Below are 20059 nucleotides of genomic sequence, written 5' to 3' on the forward strand. Positions count from 1 at the left end.
GGCCAGCTCTATTCTGGGATGCACCCTGGACCCAGTACAGGTGGTGGGAGACAGAAGGACTCTGGCCAAAATAACATCTCTGTTGGACAGAGTCTCCCACCCCATGCATGTAAATGTTGCTGAACTGCAGAGCTCCTTCAGTGACAGACTGCTGCATCCTCGATGCATGAAGGAGCGTTTCCGCAGGTCCTTCCTCCCTGCAGCTGTCAATCTGAACTGCTCCCAACAAATATAGATGTTTACATCAATGCTGTAACTGCAATAAGTTAATTAACCAATTCGCACTACAACCTGGTTTGCCTCTTACCTGTAATTATTTTTATTTAATTTAATAACTGTACTCTCTGTTTATAGTAACCACTGTCCTTAATGTAAATATGTAAGAAAAATTGTGTATGTTTCTGTTCCGTGTCCTGTGTACTGTTTGTTTGTATATTTGTCTTTTTGGCTGCTGTTACAACCAAATTTCCCCTTGTGGGACAATTAAAGGATTATTCTATTCTATTCTATAATGTTTTGGAAACCCCAGCAGGTGGCGTACAAGTAAACCTCCCTCTCTGATAACATCTAAAAACACCTTTCAACAAAACTCTACGACAATGTTAATACTATCTATCCGATACGAAACGCAGTGTTGCTGTGAGTTAAGTAACAACATTAGGTGGGTTAGACTACAATCTACAGTGCTGAAAATATCTGCCGTTTTTTAGTAGCTATAACAAATATACAAAATAACAAATGCGAAACAAATTAAAAGAATTTAAGATAAAGGCTAAACTTTTTTTTCTAAACAGGTAAAAATAAAAACGCTTTATGATTTTCCACAAATTATTGGGAAAAATCACGGGGAAAACGCATATTTTGTGACGTCAGTGGGTTATACCATCTATGGGTGTTTCAGACCAGCCAACGCGCCGGTTCAGCAACTCTTTAATGAACCCAGACTTAAAAAGTCAAGTTTATCGTAGGTCGAAAACTCGATAGTCTTATTTACAGACACCCAGCTTTCACATCGGACACGTTTTCTCACACAGATAAAACCCGGAAGCTTGCGATCACCCCGTCCTTATGAGACCACCGCTTCTGTTTGGATAATTAGAGCGGATGAGCGCTTCCGCCTTGGCTGTAGCCGTGCTGTCAAAGTGGGAGGATGATCAACCAGAAATGTAGCACTTTATTACTGAAAGACAGAAGACGGAGGAGGATTATAAAATGTATCTATGTGGTGGGCTTCATGGTGAGTGCCTCACTGAGAGATGACCCCACTCAGTTCGGTGTTTTTTTTTTTAGGTGTGCTGTTTCCTAGTCATGCTTTCGTAACTCAGGTATGATGATGTAAAACATGCTGGGGCTTTTTAATCCCTTCCTTTTCATATTTAAAACTCTGTATAATGCGTACTTGTTGTTTTTTGTTATTTTAGCAAAAAAAAAAAAAAAAAATAGAATACATTAAGACATTTATTATTCATACAAATAATAAAAGGAAAAAGTTCAAGGAAGTTGCGAGCTAAAATGAGTTTTCCAACATGCAAATAATAAACCTGAGCTCTTTAACCTGAATCAAACTCTCACAATAGCCCTTATTACGCGTCATATTTGTCCCGTACTGAAAAATTAACTTCTGCACCACGTTTATAATTTTTGAAGCCCAAAGAAAGGAAACTCTAGAGCTTCTGCACTTAGTTGCTTTGACTGGATGTGAATGTATTAAGCACAATGTCGGTCCAAAGTCTGTTTATAGAGCATTAGACTCAGCACGACTGTGGTGTTCTTGGAAATCCTTGCTGGAGACAGCTGTCATGTATCTACAAGACCTTTTATAATAACCATTGTAATGCTTGGCTACTAAAAGAAATTAAGATGAAGGTATTTCCTAATGTTTTTGGCGTTACCTCTTCAAAGCATCGCTGTCAGTACTGAAATGCAAAGTTGATCTACAAGTCTAGATCATTCTAAAGGTGTTATTTTAAGAGCTCGCCTGTAGTCGTGCCTCAGAGAAATAACTTTGTCATACCTAGCTAAACAATCATCCAATTAGAGATGACTAGAGGGATCCAGTCAGCTCAGATTTATTTGGCACTGTGCAGCACTGGCACAGTAAAGCTACTGAAGGTTAAGTAATTTCTGTAATGGACTGGGTCAGGAACACTGTATGAGCTGCTGTGTGACTTCAATCAAGATTTTGGCTCGGAGAGCTGCTCTGATCTCAGGAGTGCAGGAAAAACAGGATGAGCAACAACTCTACGTGGCTGCTGAATCCGGCCACAGCCTCTCCCTGCTGTATGCTGGACACCATGTTTGATTCTCACGTTCCGTCGGCCTCACTCCACCTTTGTTCCTCCATATTTCTTTACAGGACTTGTTTGGGGTGAGCATGATCATCCCACTGCTGAGCCATCACGTGAAGGCTCTTGGAGCAAGTCCCACTGTGGCTGGTATTGTAGGTATGTTGTTTCCGCAATACATAACAGTTTGTTTAAATTATGCAGCTGGTGTACTGCAAGCACCAACCTTACAGTGACGCAAAAGTGAATAAATCTCCAGCAGACTGGAAGGCTGTGGAGACTACAAGTGACAAAACAATCAAACAAACACTCTCAATAATATATTGTTTAATCCTCACTTCTGTACACTGTATGCACAATATAATATGGGAATGTCCCAGTGCCATGTTCTGTGATTATTTTTATTGTTATACATCAATTGAATAATAGTTTTTTAGGAGTATGTCAGGACCTTGTGTTGTTGAAAGATGAGCCGAATAATAATAGCCATAGTCATCAGGCCCCTTATTAGGTGCACTTTTCTACTACCCTTCAGAAGTGCCTTAACTCTTTGTGACACAGATTCAACAGCAGCTGAAAACATTCCTCAGAGATTTTGGTCTGTCTTGGCACAATACACCAAAATCTGCACATCTGTGCTGCGAATGTCCCGTGCCACCACAAAGGTGCTCTATTGGATTCAGGTCTGGTGACTGTGGAGGTCATTTGAGAGCACTGAACTCATTGCTATGTTTAAGAAACCAGTTTTAGATGATTTGAACTTCATGACGTGGTGTGTTATCCACCACCACCTGAACTGTTGTCCAATCTTGAGGAACCCGTGCAAACTGTTACTCTGGTTTTCTATTCTTGGCTGACAGCAGTGGTACCTGGTGTGATCTTCTGCTGCTGTAGCCTATCTGCTTCAGGTTCGCTTAAAGTCTTATGCATTCAGAAATGCTCTTCAGCATAACTTGGTTATAACGAGTGGTTATTTAGCATCAGGTTGAACCAGTCTGGCCATTCTCCTCTGACAGACAGACGGGGTGTAAAGACATTTTCACCCAAAGAACTTCCGCTCACTGGATATTTTCTTTTTCGGCCCATCCTCTGTAAACCCTCGAGACAGTTGCCACATTCTAAGTCACTTAAATCACCTTTTCTGGTGCTCAGTTTGAACTTCAGCAGGTCATCTTGACCATGTCTACATGCCTTTGAGTTGCTGCCATAAGTTTGGCTGATTAGATATTTGCTAGTAAGTACACATACCTAATAAAGTTGCCAGTGCAGTAGTGTATATACAGAGTGATTTACTGTAAAGACATACCCTGACTCTGGGCCTTCCTCTGCACAGCTGTGATGTCGCTGTGCCAAATATGCTGCAGATATCACTGGATTCAGAGTCGCTATGCTGGGGAAAACTCTGACACAATATTTCTAAATTTCCCCCATGTGTCACTGTCACTGTATGTTTTTTAAAAAATAAGTTATGTCTATTATCTGCAAAAAGTTACATTAGACTCACTGGATCTCTGCGCGTGTGATGTATGCTCTGTGGGGGTTTTTTTGAAATGTAAACTTACGCAAATCTTCTGTTGCAGGATCTACGTATGGGATCTTGCAGCTTTTCTCGAGCACTATAGTTGTAAGTACTAACTCTGCAACCATTTTGGTCGAGACATTCTTTGCCATCCCTGGAATTTCATGAAAACAATAAACACTGTCTGTTTTAGGTCACACAATGCACCCAGTCTCCATCCCTTCATACACACAAGACACTCCTACTTAGCCCCAGTTGTACAGATTTTTATTTATATATATATATATATATATATATTTTTTTTTTTTTTTTTTTTTTTTTTTTTTTTTAAATTTATTTTTTTTTTTTTACCCTTTTTCTCCACTGCTAATTGAATACTTTGAAGAGACTTTGTTTTATCTGTGCAGTCCTTTGGGTGCCATGATGAAAAATCAAATCAGAACCACATTCAAATGCCACACAACAAGCATTGTATCTGAAGTTGGATACGCAGCTTTACCCGCCCATCCAAAAGTCTTGAAATTGGTTTAAATTCTCGGGGGTCATGGGACAAATTAAACAGATAAGGAGTCATCTGTTAGTTCCTGTATTCAGACCGGCTGATTCCTGATAAATGTAGGGATGTGTGAACAGCTGGGTCTCTATGATAATCCCACCCATCTCAACTGGTCCTAATTGTGTTATTTCATCAGATGCTTGTATGCGTGTGTGAGAAAGGGTGAGAATCTAATAAAGACTTGTGTGACAGCCTCGATTGAGGAAATGCAGCGTTTTAGGATTTTTCTCGAGTCAGCTGATCTTTCAGACTAACAGTCACAAATCAGAAACAGAATTTAATTTGGTATATTTTTGTCTGCCCTCTGTTTGTCTTGGTTTTTCAGTTATTTGTCATGAATCTTCGAGCAATTTAGCATCAACTCCCTCTTTTCAGATGTTTGGCAGGGCTGTGGAAATATCCGTCATCTCACCGCTGAAAATGAGTTCGGGAATTATAAACGTTTACATTTTTTCTGTGGTTGCGTTTCATTTCCTCTGTGTGATTGGCAGGGCAGCTGGAGCGACGTGGTGGGTCGGAGGTACTCTCTGCTGACCTGCCTGCTGCTCAGCGCTCTAGGCTACGGCCTGCTGGGGATGTCCACCAGCATCGCTTTGTTTGTACTTGCACGGATACCTGTGGGTAAGTCGGAAACCTCAAAGGGCCGCATCACTGGTGTTTATCAGCTAAGTCACATATCCATACCTTAGAGAAGGATTTATCTCATACCTTTTTTCCCTCAATGAATAAAAACTGCATTTCACATTTACTGGGGTTATCTTTGTCTAATATTAAAATGTGTTTGATGAACTGAAACATGTAAGTGTGACAAATATGCAGGAGGCAGGAAGGGGTGAAGTTCTTTTTCACAGCTCTACATAACATGCCTGAGGTTTTGTTTTACTTTTTTCTTCATATAATCTCCAGTGTCTCCTGCATTGAAGGATATTTATCAGCATCCTTCCACTGACCAAGCTTTAAAGCTTCATGTTATGAACTCAAACCTACCTTATACTCAGAAATATAAATGCTTAGCAGCTTTTTTGTTTGCTTAGTTTCATTAGAAAACAGCAGGGGCTCTCTGCACCTTGGTTTCAGCACATTTTATCACGTCCACTTACCTATATTAGCTATAATCCGATTAATAAATTAATCTTAGATTAAGTATTAACAGTTGTGTGGCTTGAGAGCCTTTTAAGTAGACTGTTATTCTGCTGCCTCTTCTCAGTGTGTCTTCTGTTTCAGGGTTGTTCAAGCACTCACTCTCCATCTGCAGAGCTCTGCTGTCTGACCTGGTGTCTGCTTCAGAGCGCCCTCTAGTGATGGGACATTTTAATGCAGCCTCCAGCGTGGGCTTCATCCTGGGCCCTGTGGTGGGTGGCTACCTAACTGAGCATGAAGGAGGCTTTTATACATCCTCTTTTACTTGTGCAGCCATCTTCATTATTAATGCGGGTGAGTTGGAAAATGAAAGTAATAAACTGAGTTCATGAAGGTAAAAATTTAAATGTATGTCAATATAGCGTGTCTGTCATTGCAGGCCTCGTATGGATGATACCACAGAGTGAGACTCTGGCTGACCGTAATGACACTGTCTGCAGAAACGACACGAGTACAGGGTATCACGAAATCCACTTTAGTAAATCTGTACAGAATGGTTCTCATACAAATAGCCACCACCCATTGCTGACAGCAGAGACGCAGCAAGAGTCTACATCTCCTGGAAAGCATCAAGGTGGTTTCAGGTGGAGGGATGTGACTTTTCTTCAGCCAGTCTGGAAACAGCTGTCCTCAGTAGGCTCCAGGATCCACATAGTGGCCTCATCTGACATGTGGGACCTCTTCCTTGTGCGTCTTCTGATGGCCATAGCTATCATGCTCTACTACAGTAACTTTTCTCTGGCCATGGAGGAGCGCTTTTCACTCAAACCAAAAATGACCGGTTACCTGATCAGCTACAGCAGCACTCTAGGGGCCCTGGCTGGGTTCCTGGTGGGGCCAGTCACGCAGCTGTATAAGAACAACATGCCCGCTTTACTGCTTCATTCGACGGTGCTCACCTGTACACTTATTTTCCTCTATGCTGCTGCGCCGAATGTTTGGCAGGTGCTGCTCACCTCCACCTTCTTTGCCATTTCTACCACTATCGGCCGGACATGCATCACAGATTTGGAGCTGCAGAGGGGCGGGGTCCAGGCCAGCGGGACTCTGATTGGAGCCGGGCAGTCAGTTACAGCTGTGGGTCGAATCCTGGCTCCTCTCCTGTCTGGTTTGGCGCAAGAGTTCAGCCCTTGCGGCCCCCCAAGTCTAGGAGTGGTGCTGGCCCTCGCAGCTGTGGCTTTACTACTCATCAGAATCCCCAAATGGGACGCGAGGGAGATGACAAAAACAGCCAAACTCAGAAACTCTAAATGAATTTTGAAATCACAAAGAAGTGCTCTTAATTGCAGGAGACCAGCTGGGACAATGAACAGCAGACTCCTCGAGGGAACGGTGAAGCCAACTCAAACGTGTTATTCTTAAACAGGGTAGCCCTTCTGTTGGTGCGATGACATCACAGAGTGGAAATATTGTGACGTTTCAATCACACCAGCACTGAAGTCTTCGTCTCGGGGACAGGTGAATCAAAAGTCACGTGCACTGTAGGAATGAAACACGGCTGCAAAATGCTGACGTTTGACAGCAACTTTTGGGCACAAACTACTGGATTATGACTGACTGTATTTTTATGACTTAATTTTTAATGAAGTTTTGTAACCACTGCAATTTAGCTGGAGTTGATGAAAGCAGGTCTGCACTACATACCCGAAGAGGAGGATGATTTAATTGAAATAATACTTCATTCATTAAATTAAAATTAAAAAGATGACTATCAAAGGCAGGCTATTACATTTTTACCTCAGTGGGTTTTTTTGTTTTTTATTCTAATGCAAAGTGTCCAAAATGGTCGTTATAGCAGTATCTGATCTAATGTTCCTCTTTGACTGATCATAAAAAATAAAGATTTGTTAATTTACTTAATTAGAGGCTTAAATGCGTATTTGTTATTCACTGTTTTTAAGTTTTATAACATTAGTTTCAACACCTGTTTACTTGCATCACCAGAGCCAGAGAGGTGTAATATGAAGTGAGATGAAACACATAACTCACTATGGTGTTAGAGTTTTATGTGTCACAATTCTTTTATTTACAGCGTGTTGTAAGTGCAAATTTTCAGCTGTGCAAATATGCGTTATATGTGCGAGATGTTACTAGGGGCACAAATTAAGCCCAGCTGTAAAAATAACAGCAGAGCCAACCGTGCATTGCAATGTCACTGTGCATGCATTCATGATGCAGAAAATCTCAACATTTTTATACTTGGTTTTAATCTATTTAGTCTCTTTTACTCTCTCGTGCACACAGGTTACCTGTTCAATCAATAAACTGAAAGGTTTCACAGTTCTAATGTGCAGCCATCACTTTAGAAATGAGAGTGCACTCAATATTAAAATAATTAACTTGAATTAAAATGTGTACTCTACCCCTCTCTGCACTAAATAAGCAGATTAAGAATTTTCTGCAGCATTCATTTCCTGTCTTGTCTTTCTCTCACTTTTACATGTTGGTATTGTTTATAGATTTTTCATCACTAGTCAGTCATCATCTGATGTTGTTTCTGGTTGGAGTAGGTGGCGCTCACAGGGATCCTGTTGTGTGGGATGAGTGTCATGTGATATGTGAAACACCCCTTTTTATGTAACTGCACACGGAGCCTGAAGCAGAAAGTCCGACTTGGCAGACAAAGTTAATAACTGCCATCATAGGTTTTGTCAAGCCAGCTAACTCAGAGAAAGCCTGGCTGTGTTGAACTTCCTTCATATTACACCTCTCTGGAACAGTTGGAAACGCTCTCTTATACATTTATTTCATTTATCTCTAGGCTCCATGAAGGACCTGCCACAAAAAACTGTTACAGCAAATAAACAGTTTGTACTTTTGTTTCTGTCTCCTGAATTGTATTTTTAACCATATTAAAAGCATTCACTTTTAATATCTGACATCATTTTATTCAGTGTCACAAACCTTATATGTCACAAAACTTATCAGAAGAACTTTCAACAAAGAAAATTTATTACAGAATAAAGGAAAGCAGCTGGGCCAGAGGGACCATCATTGTCAGGCATTCAAAAAGTACTTTGTACTGCGCAGCAACAGCTTGTTTGACTAAAAACCATTTATATACACACAAAATGTACATCTTCAGTCATGTAACTATCACACAAGACAATAAAATACAAAAAACTATCCTATTTACACAAAGGGCAAATGTATAATGACATAGTTTAATTAACCTCACCTTCCACATTTAAAAACTCCTACATGAAGAAAAAAAGACATTTAAAATTATTTTCTAAGACTAGTTAAAATAAGTACATGTGTAAAAAGTCTCACAGTTTATTTACACTATAGTTGCTACAGTTCACTGTTGTTATCATCAAATAAGGAATATAAGCGGCGAGGATGAGGCACGCGGGAATCACTGTAGGAGGAGTTTGTCCTGAACACACCCTGCCCTGTACTGCTGCTCTCTTCATTCAGAACATCAGTAGATGGTACTTCTTCCAGAGTGCCCAGCCTGTGCAGAGGTATCATGGCTTTGGAGGAGGAGGAGCGTGCGGGCTTGCCAAACCGGGAGCGTTGAGATGGGTAGGCAACTTCTGAAAGGGTCTCATGATCATCTGGGATGAGATTGAAAACAAAAAATAAAATGGTAAGGTACACTCATACTAACACGCTCACTATGACAACATGGTTATGTTTAACTACTATACCAACAACTTGTCAAGTAGAATCAATCACAAAGTACAGTCCTAAACCTTACCTGTGCTGATTCACAAATCAGATGCTGACCTGATCGTGGAGCTAAACATTTCATGGCAATGCGTTTGCACTCACATCATAAATGTTGACCTCATAGTGGTGTTGGACAAGAGCCGGTTAATGATCTGAGTCTATACGCTTCATGAGGAAGGCAAAACTGTTCAAGTTTTGTTGTCCACGAATAATGTGGGTAAATTATTCATCCATTTTCATTCATCTGGTTGAAGCCCATGTCTGCGACCATCATAGAGCTAACCCATGAGGATAAACAGCCACACACACTCACATCTATTCCTACAGTCAATTTAGGATCACAGGTAAGTCCTCAAAAAGCCTTGCTGCTTGAATTGAACCCCAACATAAGGAAAAAGGCTTCTTTTTAATCGTTTCCTTTAGCAGAGGATGCATTGAACCATCCTTTATGAAAGGAAGGTGAAATGATGCTATCCTACAAATTCTAGCAATACACAAACCAGCCACTCAAGAAACCAACAAAGAGGTACAAATCATTCAAATGAGCATTACAAGTGCTTTGTTCTAGCTGCCATTGGTCGGATGGACAAATTATAGTTTTGTTACTGTGTGGGTTACACAATGCTTATTATTAGTTGTTGTTTCCAGTATTTTGTACTATACTTATTTGTTGTCTGTTGTGTTTGCACTGAGAGTGTGCATGGTAGGATGGATGGCTTGCTGCAGAACAAATCTAACCACCAAGTACAAACTAACCTGAACCTGTTTTCAATTTCATGCCATAACCTGCTGGTAAAAACTGGACATTTTGAAGAACCTCTTAAAGCTGCTGGTGAACCACGACTCTTACGCTTCTGTGATAAAATCTACTTGTCAAGCTGCTGTCTTGAATGTAGATTTATATATACAAACTCTCCCTTTTGGTATTAAATGATCAAAATGTGTTTAAGGTTCTACGTAATTCAGTTTGTATTAATAAGATTTGCTGTTGGACTGCAGACTTTAGGACGATCACTTATCAATTTACCCAGCAGGAGTATATAAGAAAGCAGGATTTAATTTGTTTTACAGGCTATGGAACAAATTTGCTGGTGCAGTCGTTGCAGGCTGATCTACTAATACTAATTTACATACCAAAAAGAGCACCACTGTGGCACATTCTTATATGTGCACATCGCTCTGTTTTGGGGAGGGGGTTTCTGTTTTTTCAGGAGACACATACTGTGACATTAATGAGACTGACAAAGTCTTATTAATAGTTTTGGGGGTGGTTTTCTGATACCAGGGAGATAAGTTACTAGCTTGGACCACGTCCTCATTTATATTTGACTCCATTTCTAGTAGATAATGGCAGATAGCGTAAGCAAGAATCGAGGCAGCGGTTTTGGGGAGGTTTCGGAGGGGACTGGCGGCAGCTTCCGGGCCAGACAGATCTCCGTGTACTAATGAGAGGGAGATGAACTGAAAAAGGAAGAGTGGGACAAGAAAATGAAAACAGCTTGTAGTGCAGGGGTTTCATATACAGACAGAACTGTAAAGGGAGTCCCACTCCTAAGATTCAGATTAATTATCTACAAAGCACTTCATTTGTTCTGTGCACACTGCTGAGAAAAGACAATTCATTTCAGTTCTGATGAATTAAGGCTCGAATCAGGTTGAAAAATTCCAAACTTTGCAAGGAAGTGACGTTTTCATCATTTATTCTCATTTATATGAAGGGTAAGGTTGTGTTAAGGGATTTCAAAGATAATCTTAGTTTACCTGTGTAGTGCCACCTCGCAGCATCAAATCTTGACTCCAGACTCTTTCCAGCAGGAAGTGAGAAATACTTGTGTGTCCTGGGCACGTTCTAAGAATAACAATGGGAAAAAAAACTTGATGAAAAGTGGTGAGAACATTTAATCTAGTGTTTGAATTTCATGTGTTTGCAGGTCAAGAGATGATCAGCTCAAAAATAACATTTTTAATGTGACTGTTATTTGCCCAAAGTACTTCTAATTAAGACCCAAGGGATGTACCTAAAATCCCAACCCACGCTCCCAACAAAATAAATAATTAATTAAAATAATACAAATAAATTGGGCAAGGTAGCTTACCGATGACTGAAAACTACGAGGTCGGAGGCTTCGTCGAATGGTGGCATGGCGCCTGATCAGTATCTCTCTGGTCTGGCTGTCATTGGGCAGAGCATGTTTTCCTCTGTATGCCACCGTCTAAGTCCAAATACATAAATCAGTTGTCTAATTACAAATAACAGAAGGTCAGAGAAACACACACGGAAAACACACAGTGAAGACATAGACTTAAAAACTCCATAAACAAAATCCATGACCACTGTCAATGCCAGGGACTTGAGACAACAGAGGTTCCCACGAATGGACGGTTCAGACGCTCTTAGTGGGGACTGCACTGTTTAAAGCTCAGATTACGCCACCAAAACTGGAAACAACTGTTTGAGGCAGGGGTAGGTGTCTGTGTGTGGACTGCTACCTTAACCTGTTCCATGCAGTAAACCCACCCCTGGTTCTGACCTGCAGCCATTAGTTAAACCAAAAACAAACACAACTGCCTTTAAAACCCTCCAAAGGTCACCACTGTGTTTTATAAAGAGGTCGCATGACAATATTATGGGCCTGTATGATGTCACCAGAGGCCAACACGGTTTACATTTAGCATTTTATCAAATATAAAGCATTTAAAAAATAAATTAATAGTGACACGGTGATGTCAGTTTTGTGTGAAAGAATCACAAATATGTGAAAATAAGACTTGAAACGAGCTATTAAGGCAATGTGATGAACTGTGAAACAAACCACAGAAGAAATTCCATTAAAGCATCAAAGAGTCTGTTAAAAGGGTGATGTCATGCCACTAATGGAAAAGTACTGCTGGCCACCGCCTGTGGCTATGCAAAACAGCACAGAGTTTCACTTGTTGGGATCGTCGGTATGAGAAACAGAACAACATCGAGGGGCGCTTTTCTCGTTTGTGTCAAATTAACGGACATTTTTCAAACTTCATGTTTTTCAAGTAAAATGCAAAGAGGTGCAGCTGCACGTGGCTTTATTTTAGTCAGCTTTATCGGAGGTTTTAATCGTTTTTAAGCAGTTGAGCATGTGCAAAGCTGATGCTGAACTACGTTACCATGTATGCAAAACAAACAAAGGTTCAGGTTTCACACTTCTGAGATGTGCCGTCATCTGTCAAAAGTTGACAATGACAACGCTTAAAACGCAAAAGCTTGAAAAGTAGTGGTATTAGTTTTTGCACTATGGTAGTAATAGTTTTTGTGTATTATTCATGTCGGTGTAGCTGGAAATTGCTCCATCGTTACTGAAAAGATCCGTCACCAACTTCAGACTAAAGAAACGTTGATGTAAAAATGAATGACATGTACAGATCTTAACATTTCAAACTGCAAAAAGTATATCAGCAAAATGTAATAATTCAAATTTAGTAATTAAATAAATCAAAGCTTTTTATACATTATATATTATATTAACCTGTCTGGAATTTAAACAGCTTCTTCTGTTCTTTGCCTCCCTCTGCTCAGCACTCAAACATGTCAAATATGACAGGTGCTTCCAACTAGTTTGCTGTTTTAATGAGTTTATTGTTTAACTATAGGTATAGTTTTTTTTTTATTGTATAGGCCTTTAGTGTAATTTCAATCAAATGTTGCAGAGAATAAGCACAACATTTGCTCCAAAGTGAAAAGAAAGTGGAAGAACTACCACAATCATAAATCAACTATTTAAGTGCAGTATTTGATTAAATTTGCAGCTACTTTCTGACACTGTGACAGACAAACTAAACAGAAGCCAAAAAAAGAGCATATAGCAAAGATCCTTTCTTTATCTTACCCGCTCCCTGATCTTGTACATGTTCTTGGACAGGATGTCGTGGATGTTCCTCAGGTCAGCAGCCAGGAACTTTTTCTGGAGTTTAGAAGAGCTTTTCTGTTCCTCACTTGATTTTAGAAAATAATAAGCAGTCATTAGTAGCTCTACATTTGGTCTTGACAGTTAGAAGAGAGAGTGATGTGATGAGTGCAAAAATCATACGTACGAGAGGGAGACGATGGAAGGAGCAGCGCTGATGTTTCCGGACGCCGTGTCCAGGATTTCCATGGCATTCTGCAACTCTAGCTTTTTATAGAGCGCCACAATACTGGACTCTGCTCTGCCGTCTCGGATAAGGATCTTACGCAGGATTCTGTTGTTAAACTTCATAAACCTGACATTGAGAGAAAGAAGAATTTCATGGATGGTTTTTATATAGTTTTTGGTGATTTCATGCAAGTTGTGGACAACAAGAAAAATAAGGCATTACCGGCTTTATTATTTAAAACACTCAGCTTTGAAATTTGCATATCAGTCAAACTGTCAAAACCGCTAAATTTGTGTAGACATGTAATGTAAAGAATCTTTTGTGAATTATGAGGTATGTTTTATCTGTATTTGTGCTGCTACTGGACTTTCCCAGCATCCCACCAACACATTTGAGTTACTGTATTTTCAGCCAGTTGCAGATAATTATGCCTAATTATGTATTCTAAGTTTAACATCAGCATCCTGCTGAACTGCCGAGAAGCACAAATGAGGAACTGGTGGGGGTGAAACACATCAAAGCTTCAAGAAGAAAAAACGCATTGCATGAAAGTTGAACATGACACTGTGTAATGAAACCTCAGACAGACAAGACAGAAATTAAAACCCTTCCCTCTTAGGGTTTGTTTTATTGTTGTTACTGTGAATCATACAGTATTATTCACTATTCATTAGATCTGATGAGCAATATCTGCTAATTTACTGACAAAAGATTAAACCGCGATGCCAAAAAACTCTTACTTGTCCTTCCAGTAGAAGCGGCTCCACTGCCCACAGAGATCCTCTATGCCTGCCATTGTATGCTCCATGAGCTGCGAGCAAAGCGCGATCTGTCAGCACCGTGCGCAGAAATGTACTGTCCGATACATGCATGCCGTCTGTGACTTACCCTGCAGTGAATCTCTACATTAATGGTTTCAAGGTTGCGGTTTGTTCTTCGGACATTGATGAACTCAATCAGAGGTCGGATACTGATGCCCTGTGGGGAAGAGGGAAAAAAGAAAAACACAAATTACTTTGAACACTAGAGTTGTAGATACAGTTGTGGTCAGAAGTTCCTATACTCATCATAGACATGAATGTTATGGTAATTTGGGGATTTTAATAATTTCTTTTTCCAGGGTTACTCATACATGGATACACACCCTTTGAAAAACAAGAAATTAGTTATTAACTACAACTTGTGGTTGTAGCTACAGCTACAACTACAAGTTGTAGTTAATACTTGTTTTATTACGTATGTATTAAGTTCCACTTAATACTTGTACAGCTGCTGTTATTATATATATATATATATTTATATTTCTTCATATTTCATTCTTTTTATATATTTATATACTGTGAATTTGTCTATTGTGTATTTTGTTGTACAGTTATTTTATTTTCAACTTTAATTTATATATTTATCTTATTCTTTCCCAGTCAAATTTACCCTTCATTCTAATTTGTTGTTGTACAGTTATTTCATTTTTAACTTTAATTTTTATATTTTATTTTATTCCTTCCTAGTTAAATTTACCCTTTTTAATTTTCATATTTATTTCCTATCTTACTCATAGCCTTTTTTCTTCTTCTTTTTTTTCCTTTTTAGGTCACGAGCAGTTGTATAAGCATTTCACTGCATATCGTACTGTGTATGACTGTGTATGTGACAAATAAAATTTGAATTTGATTTGATTTACAAGTTAGAAACCTCTCATTTCTAAAAAGCAGCAGATTAAAGTTAAGTCAAGTTATTCACATGTGTCACAGCTTTGACGAGGTCTGGAAGAAGACCCAAACTGTCATCCTCAGATGAGATGAAATTAATTAGGATGTTCAGGAACAACCACTGAGGCTCAAGCCTGCCATGAAATTAAAATGGCTGTAACATCAGCATCACTCTCTACAGTGAAGGAAGTTTTGCGTTGAGACACAATGAGAGGGTGCTGACCGATAAAAAAAAAGCCCTACTCCAAAATCAACACCTTCAAGTTTGACTGATAGTTAAAAATCCCTCCAGAAGGCCAAATGGCTCCTGGACAAGTGTTTGGCCACAGTGACAAGAGGCATGTTTGGGCAAGTAAAGCACTGGCTTCCAAACATAGGAACACTGTACTAGCTGTCAAGCATGGTGGTGGTAGCATCATGCTCTGGGGCTGTTTCACTGCCAGTGGTTCCGGTACACTGCACAAAAGTGGCTGGACTAAGAAAGGAGGACTACCTCCAAATTCTTCAACCTCAGCTCAAATCAACAGATGGTTGAAACTTGGACACAACTGGGTTTCATAACAGGAAAATGATGCCAAACAGACATCAAAACAGGTTTTGGATGGATCGATAAAGGAGGCTAACGGGCTTTCCGGAATAGTCTCCTCAAAGCTCAGACCTCAACCCTATTGATAGTTTGTGGACTACACTTAAAAACCGGGTCTGTGCAACAATTTAAATGATCTCTACCAGCTCTGCCAAGAAGAGTGATCAAATATCCAGCTAGAATTGTTGATGGCTACCAAAAGTGGTCGACGTACAACTTTGTAATGGGCATTTAAATATTAGTGAAGGTGTATGTACTTGTGCAGCCAATCCTTTTTATTGTTTGTTTGTTTAAGTCAATAAAGATGTATGCTGTACAATCATTCCTCCCTGGAAAAAGAAGAGCTCAAAGAAATCAATAAATGCCCAAAATTATAATGACATTCATGCTCATAATGACTGTACGTAAACTTTTGATTACAAGTATAAGAGACACAGTTTAGAACCAAAGTAATTTTACCTCATTTTAGCAGCCATGAGGTTGAACTTTGTAAAATGTCTTTTTTGGAAGGTAAAGGTTCAGATGCATACATGCATTTTATATATCATACAATAAATGTTCTGTATTTCTTCTCCAAGGATAACAGTGTATATGATTAGAAATTAAAAGCTTGAGTTTATCAGTGTATATAACACATATCATTTTGAATCAGGTCTCAGTTTGTTTGTTTTTTAACTAGACAGAAAGAAATGACACCAAACAGCTCACCAAGATTCTGTCTCACTCCTAAATGTGATTTTAAAGAAAAAATCGTTTTCTATCTCATTCCACTGCAAGGACAAAAGACATAACACCTTCATTCAAGTTATTCAGAGCATACAGACTTAAAAATATACCTACACAGATGTTCCCTTACCTGAAGAAAGACGGTGAAGAGGATAACTGCAATGGTGGCAGTGACAAAGAGCTGCTTGCGGCCAATGGTATCAGGAAGCGTGAAGGCAAGGGCGAAAGAAACTGCACCTCGCAGACCTCCATATGCGAGACCAAACTGATCTTTCATGTTGAATGGGATGGTGCGGAAAGGGTTAATGATCTGAGTCAACACCAAGATACCTGAGAGGAAGAGGCAAGAAAATATCACAGGTTTCATTATCAACAAATCAGCAGAGAAGTCTGGACATTTCCTTTCAGATTTAACAAGCGTTTTGACAACATTAAGCTCTCAGTTTTTGACTAAAGTTTTAGAGGTTTTTGGTGGAAACCAAAACAGACTGAGAAGACATACTGGGCTCAATATTGGTTGGCTAGATTCAACATTAAAAGATTACCTATGTCCGTTTTACATTCGCAGCTTATTTTCTTAGCAGCACTTTCTGTCTTCCTTGGATTTCTTTGCACATTTCAGTGTTTGCACATGTAGCAGCAGTAGCTCTCAGCCTTTGCTCCACTAGATAACTGCAGTCAAACAAAAACCTGAGCTTTAACACAACACAGATGACGCCGGTCATTTCCTTACCCAGACCTCTCCATACAAAAGCAAACAGCAGCGTGAAGAGGATATAGCCCCAGTTCCACTCATGGTCAGTTGTGATGGTGACGACCCCTAAGAAGAAGAAGATGAGCGTCTCCGAGATAGAGGCAAGCATCTTAATCACGTGTCTGATGGTTGTGCAGGAACGCTGGGAAACGTTTTCCTCGACGTAGTACTTCATGGTGAGGGCACAGGTTATAATGCTGCAGAAGCACATGGGCACAGAGGGTTTGTGGGGAGTATTTGGGTAAACTTTGTGTTATTCTTCTTTCTTTCTTTAATTCTGTAAATGTTATAAAACCTACTCACGCCATGATGGATGAGATGGCAAACAGCTCTGCCACCAGATAGGCCAGGTAGCTGTACATGAATACGAAGAGTGGCTCGATTTCTCGGACTTTGGAGGTGAATCTTGTGGTGAAGGCTGCCACAAAGCCAAACAGGATGCCAAATGCCATCCCACCGAGCCCCACAATGAAGAACCTCGCCACTCCAATGAACACATCCACCGGCTCCACCACCGGCATTTCCGCAACAAAGCTGAACATGTTGTACAACACCTAAAAAATTAATAAATAAATATACACTCTTTCCTTTTTTTTTTTGCACCTATGCACCATATCCCACATATGCTAGTCAGAGGTCAGGTGTGGTGTCAGGCGCTGTGGCCTCTAATGACGCCTTTCCAGATAAGAGTGATTTACTGGAAATATTTACTCTGCATTGTTTGCAACTTGATCAGAGTTCACCAAACATACTGACTGAGTCATGGAAAAGGTGCATTAGGTAAAGTAACCAGCTTTGTTCCTCCTTAATCTGCCCTTCCTGCCTGGGCAGTATGAAGCTTTTGCCACATGAAAACACGTGGCTAACATCGACTCGCATGAACCCCAATGGCAAATTTAGCCACACCATTTCACTGCATTTCTCAAAACTGAGTACTTTAAACTTTAAATGCATGACATGTACCAAAACTGGATTAAAAAAAGGGATCATCGTGTGCAGATAATTAATGACTTAAATGCAAGATGAAGTGGAAAAAGTTCTGCTAGACCATCAGATCCAGTTCAAGATGCAGACAATAAAGATTCTTTGCACATAGAAAAGCCACCACTAACAAAGAGGCTCACACATGGGCCTGTCTGTAAAATATTAGTTCTGAGATTAACAAGGTCAGACTATTGTTCTGTTTGGGAGAAAACATTAACAGCAAATGAAGTTTTGTTTGCTTCTTATGGCTGTTGGAGTCTTTCCTCTGAGTTTATTAAATCCCTGAGTTTGTGGACAAACTACATGTGGACAAACTACATGTGGACAAACCCACACAAACAAATGTAACTGCGACCAGAAACTGGTTTGACAGCATCTGAGCAAACGGACTGAATTGTGCTTTATAGACACACTTGTTTCATGTGTATAACATTCCCTTAGTTCAGTTTTTCCTCCCTGAGTAATTTCTTTTTAGAAATCTTGCCAGCACACAGACGGTTCTCTCCCACACATTCTGTCCTTGTACATGCAACCCGGAGAAGAGAAGGGAAAACACAAATATGACCAGTATTTCATGAAACCTGAGCTGATCTTATTGAGTGTGGAAGAATGGACAAGCAGCGGATGTGCTTTTTTCATGTAATAGTCATGAAATTAAATGCCTAACCATGTCTGTAAATGGTGGGTGGTGGTTGAAATGGTCTCCACAGGAAACTACATGTATGAGACTGTGACATAGAGAGAAATAGCACAAAATATTCTTAAATCTGTGTAAAATGCTAAATATATACTCTTTGTGGAGCACATGCAGAAGAGTAAACTCCACTGCCATGCTGGGTACCTGGCTGTGTATTTGTCACTGGAACAAAACAATTGACACACAAGAACAGTTTGCAATTGCCCCTTGCTCACAGTCAAGTGTTTTAATAACAAATAGCAGTCCGCTCACTCACCACAGTGACAGCATCATTGAAGAGGCACTCTCCGAACACTACGATGTAGAGCTGCTCGTTCACAGACACGTCCTCAAACACGTTCAGCACAGCCACGGGGTCCACGGCCGAGATGATGGCGGAGAACAGCAGGTTCTCCTGGAGGTTGATGTCTTGCACGCCAAAGGCCGGAATCTGGCATATGGCGAACAGAGAGATGCCGATGCCAATGCTGTTCCACAGCGTCCCCACCACAGCGAACCAGAACACCTGCATGAAAACAGCAACAAAACTGTCAAAGTTGAGCAGGAAGCTGACCAGAGTTAGAGAAATAGTGCCTGATTTGAAACGAACCGTGCCAATGTTCTCAAAGAAAGGCCTGGTGGGCATGAAGTAACCTGACTCCAGGACAATTAGGGGCAGCATGTAGAGGAAGAAGACATTACTGGTGAGCACAGCGGGGGGCTCCTCGTGAACAGAGTGCATGATAGCGCCCACTATCAGGCCGATGCTGATGAGAAGGCACGACTCAGGCACCCAGATGGTGATCTTGTGGTACACATGAAAACCTGAAAAGAGGAGGAAAAAAGGTCGCAGTGAGCAGCAAGATGAGAAACCACACCTGTTGGCACATGTGGGACTGTTACTCACCAATTTTTGCAAAAGAAGCCAGCAGCACCCAAAGAGTAATTTCAAAGGGAATCTGGATTCTTGGATAATTCATTGTAAACACGGGTAAATTATTTTTCTGGTCCTCTGGATAAGTCTGGACTCCATCATTAGGCTTAACAAATGGCAAAATCGTGGCTGCAATTGGTTTAGAAGGTATTTCGCCTCTGGAGCCATGCAGAAGAATTAAAATCATGCAAATAAACAGCAGAGTCCCAGCTTGTCTGATAAAAACTAAATTCATAGTGCAAAAAACAAGTAATAGTCTCACAGTAATACAAACTGGCGTGAATATGAACGCTGTTAAGACTCAATAACTCTAACCAACTTCACAAAAGTTGGCCCCGGATGATCGAGTCTTCTTCACAGTGCCGGACTACGACACACCTGCGATCTACCTGAGTCCGCGAGTTT

The 20059-nt window shown here is 40.3% G+C and overlaps 2 protein-coding genes across 2 annotated transcripts; one reads left to right on the forward strand and one right to left on the reverse strand.

Annotated features, from left to right (window-relative positions):
* Positions 1–1115: 1115 nt before the first annotated feature.
* slc67a2 (solute carrier family 67 member 2) lies at positions 1116–8292 on the forward strand. The gene is made up of 6 exons (XM_006788283.3): positions 1116–1237; positions 2357–2444; positions 3866–3909; positions 4852–4981; positions 5585–5794; positions 5880–8292. The coding sequence occupies exons 1-6, from the start codon at positions 1151–1153 to the stop codon at positions 6752–6754; spliced, it is 1434 nt and encodes a 477-aa protein (XP_006788346.1). The 5' UTR covers positions 1116–1150; the 3' UTR covers positions 6755–8292.
* A 502-nt stretch (positions 8293–8794) lies between these two features.
* slc9a2 (solute carrier family 9 member 2) lies at positions 8795–19889 on the reverse strand. The gene is made up of 13 exons (XM_006788633.3): positions 19628–19889; positions 19331–19545; positions 18998–19246; positions 17364–17614; positions 17040–17257; positions 16437–16636; positions 14174–14263; positions 14026–14096; positions 13244–13411; positions 13039–13144; positions 11272–11388; positions 10937–11024; positions 8795–9060 (listed from the first exon to the last, which is right to left on the reverse strand). The coding sequence occupies exons 1-13, from the start codon at positions 19887–19889 to the stop codon at positions 8795–8797; spliced, it is 2301 nt and encodes a 766-aa protein (XP_006788696.3).
* Positions 19890–20059: the final 170 nt, after the last annotated feature.

The sequence above is a fragment of the Neolamprologus brichardi genome, chromosome 16, assembly GCF_056152115.1.
Source record: "Neolamprologus brichardi isolate AB-2024 chromosome 16, ASM5615211v1, whole genome shotgun sequence".
In the NCBI taxonomy this organism is placed as follows: Eukaryota; Metazoa; Chordata; class Actinopteri; order Cichliformes; family Cichlidae; genus Neolamprologus; species Neolamprologus brichardi.

Coding starts and splice junctions, on each gene's coding strand:
- slc67a2 (XM_006788283.3), top strand. CDS start 1,151: ATGATCAACCAGAAATGTAGCACTTTATTACTGAAAGACAGAAGACGG. Junction 1,238..2,356: donor TCTATGTGGTGGGCTTCATG/GTGAGTGCCTCA, acceptor ATTTCTTTACAG/GACTTGTTTGGGGTGAGCAT. Junction 3,910..4,851: donor TTTTCTCGAGCACTATAGTT/GTAAGTACTAAC, acceptor TGTGATTGGCAG/GGCAGCTGGAGCGACGTGGT.
- slc9a2 (XM_006788633.3), bottom strand. CDS start 19,889: ATGAATTTAGTTTTTATCAGACAAGCTGGGACTCTGCTGTTTATTTGC. Junction 17,258..17,363: donor GCCATCTCATCCATCATGGC/GTGAGTAGGTTT, acceptor GTGCTTCTGCAG/CATTATAACCTGTGCCCTCA. Junction 14,097..14,173: donor ATGTAGAGATTCACTGCAGG/GTAAGTCACAGA, acceptor CTTTGCTCGCAG/CTCATGGAGCATACAATGGC.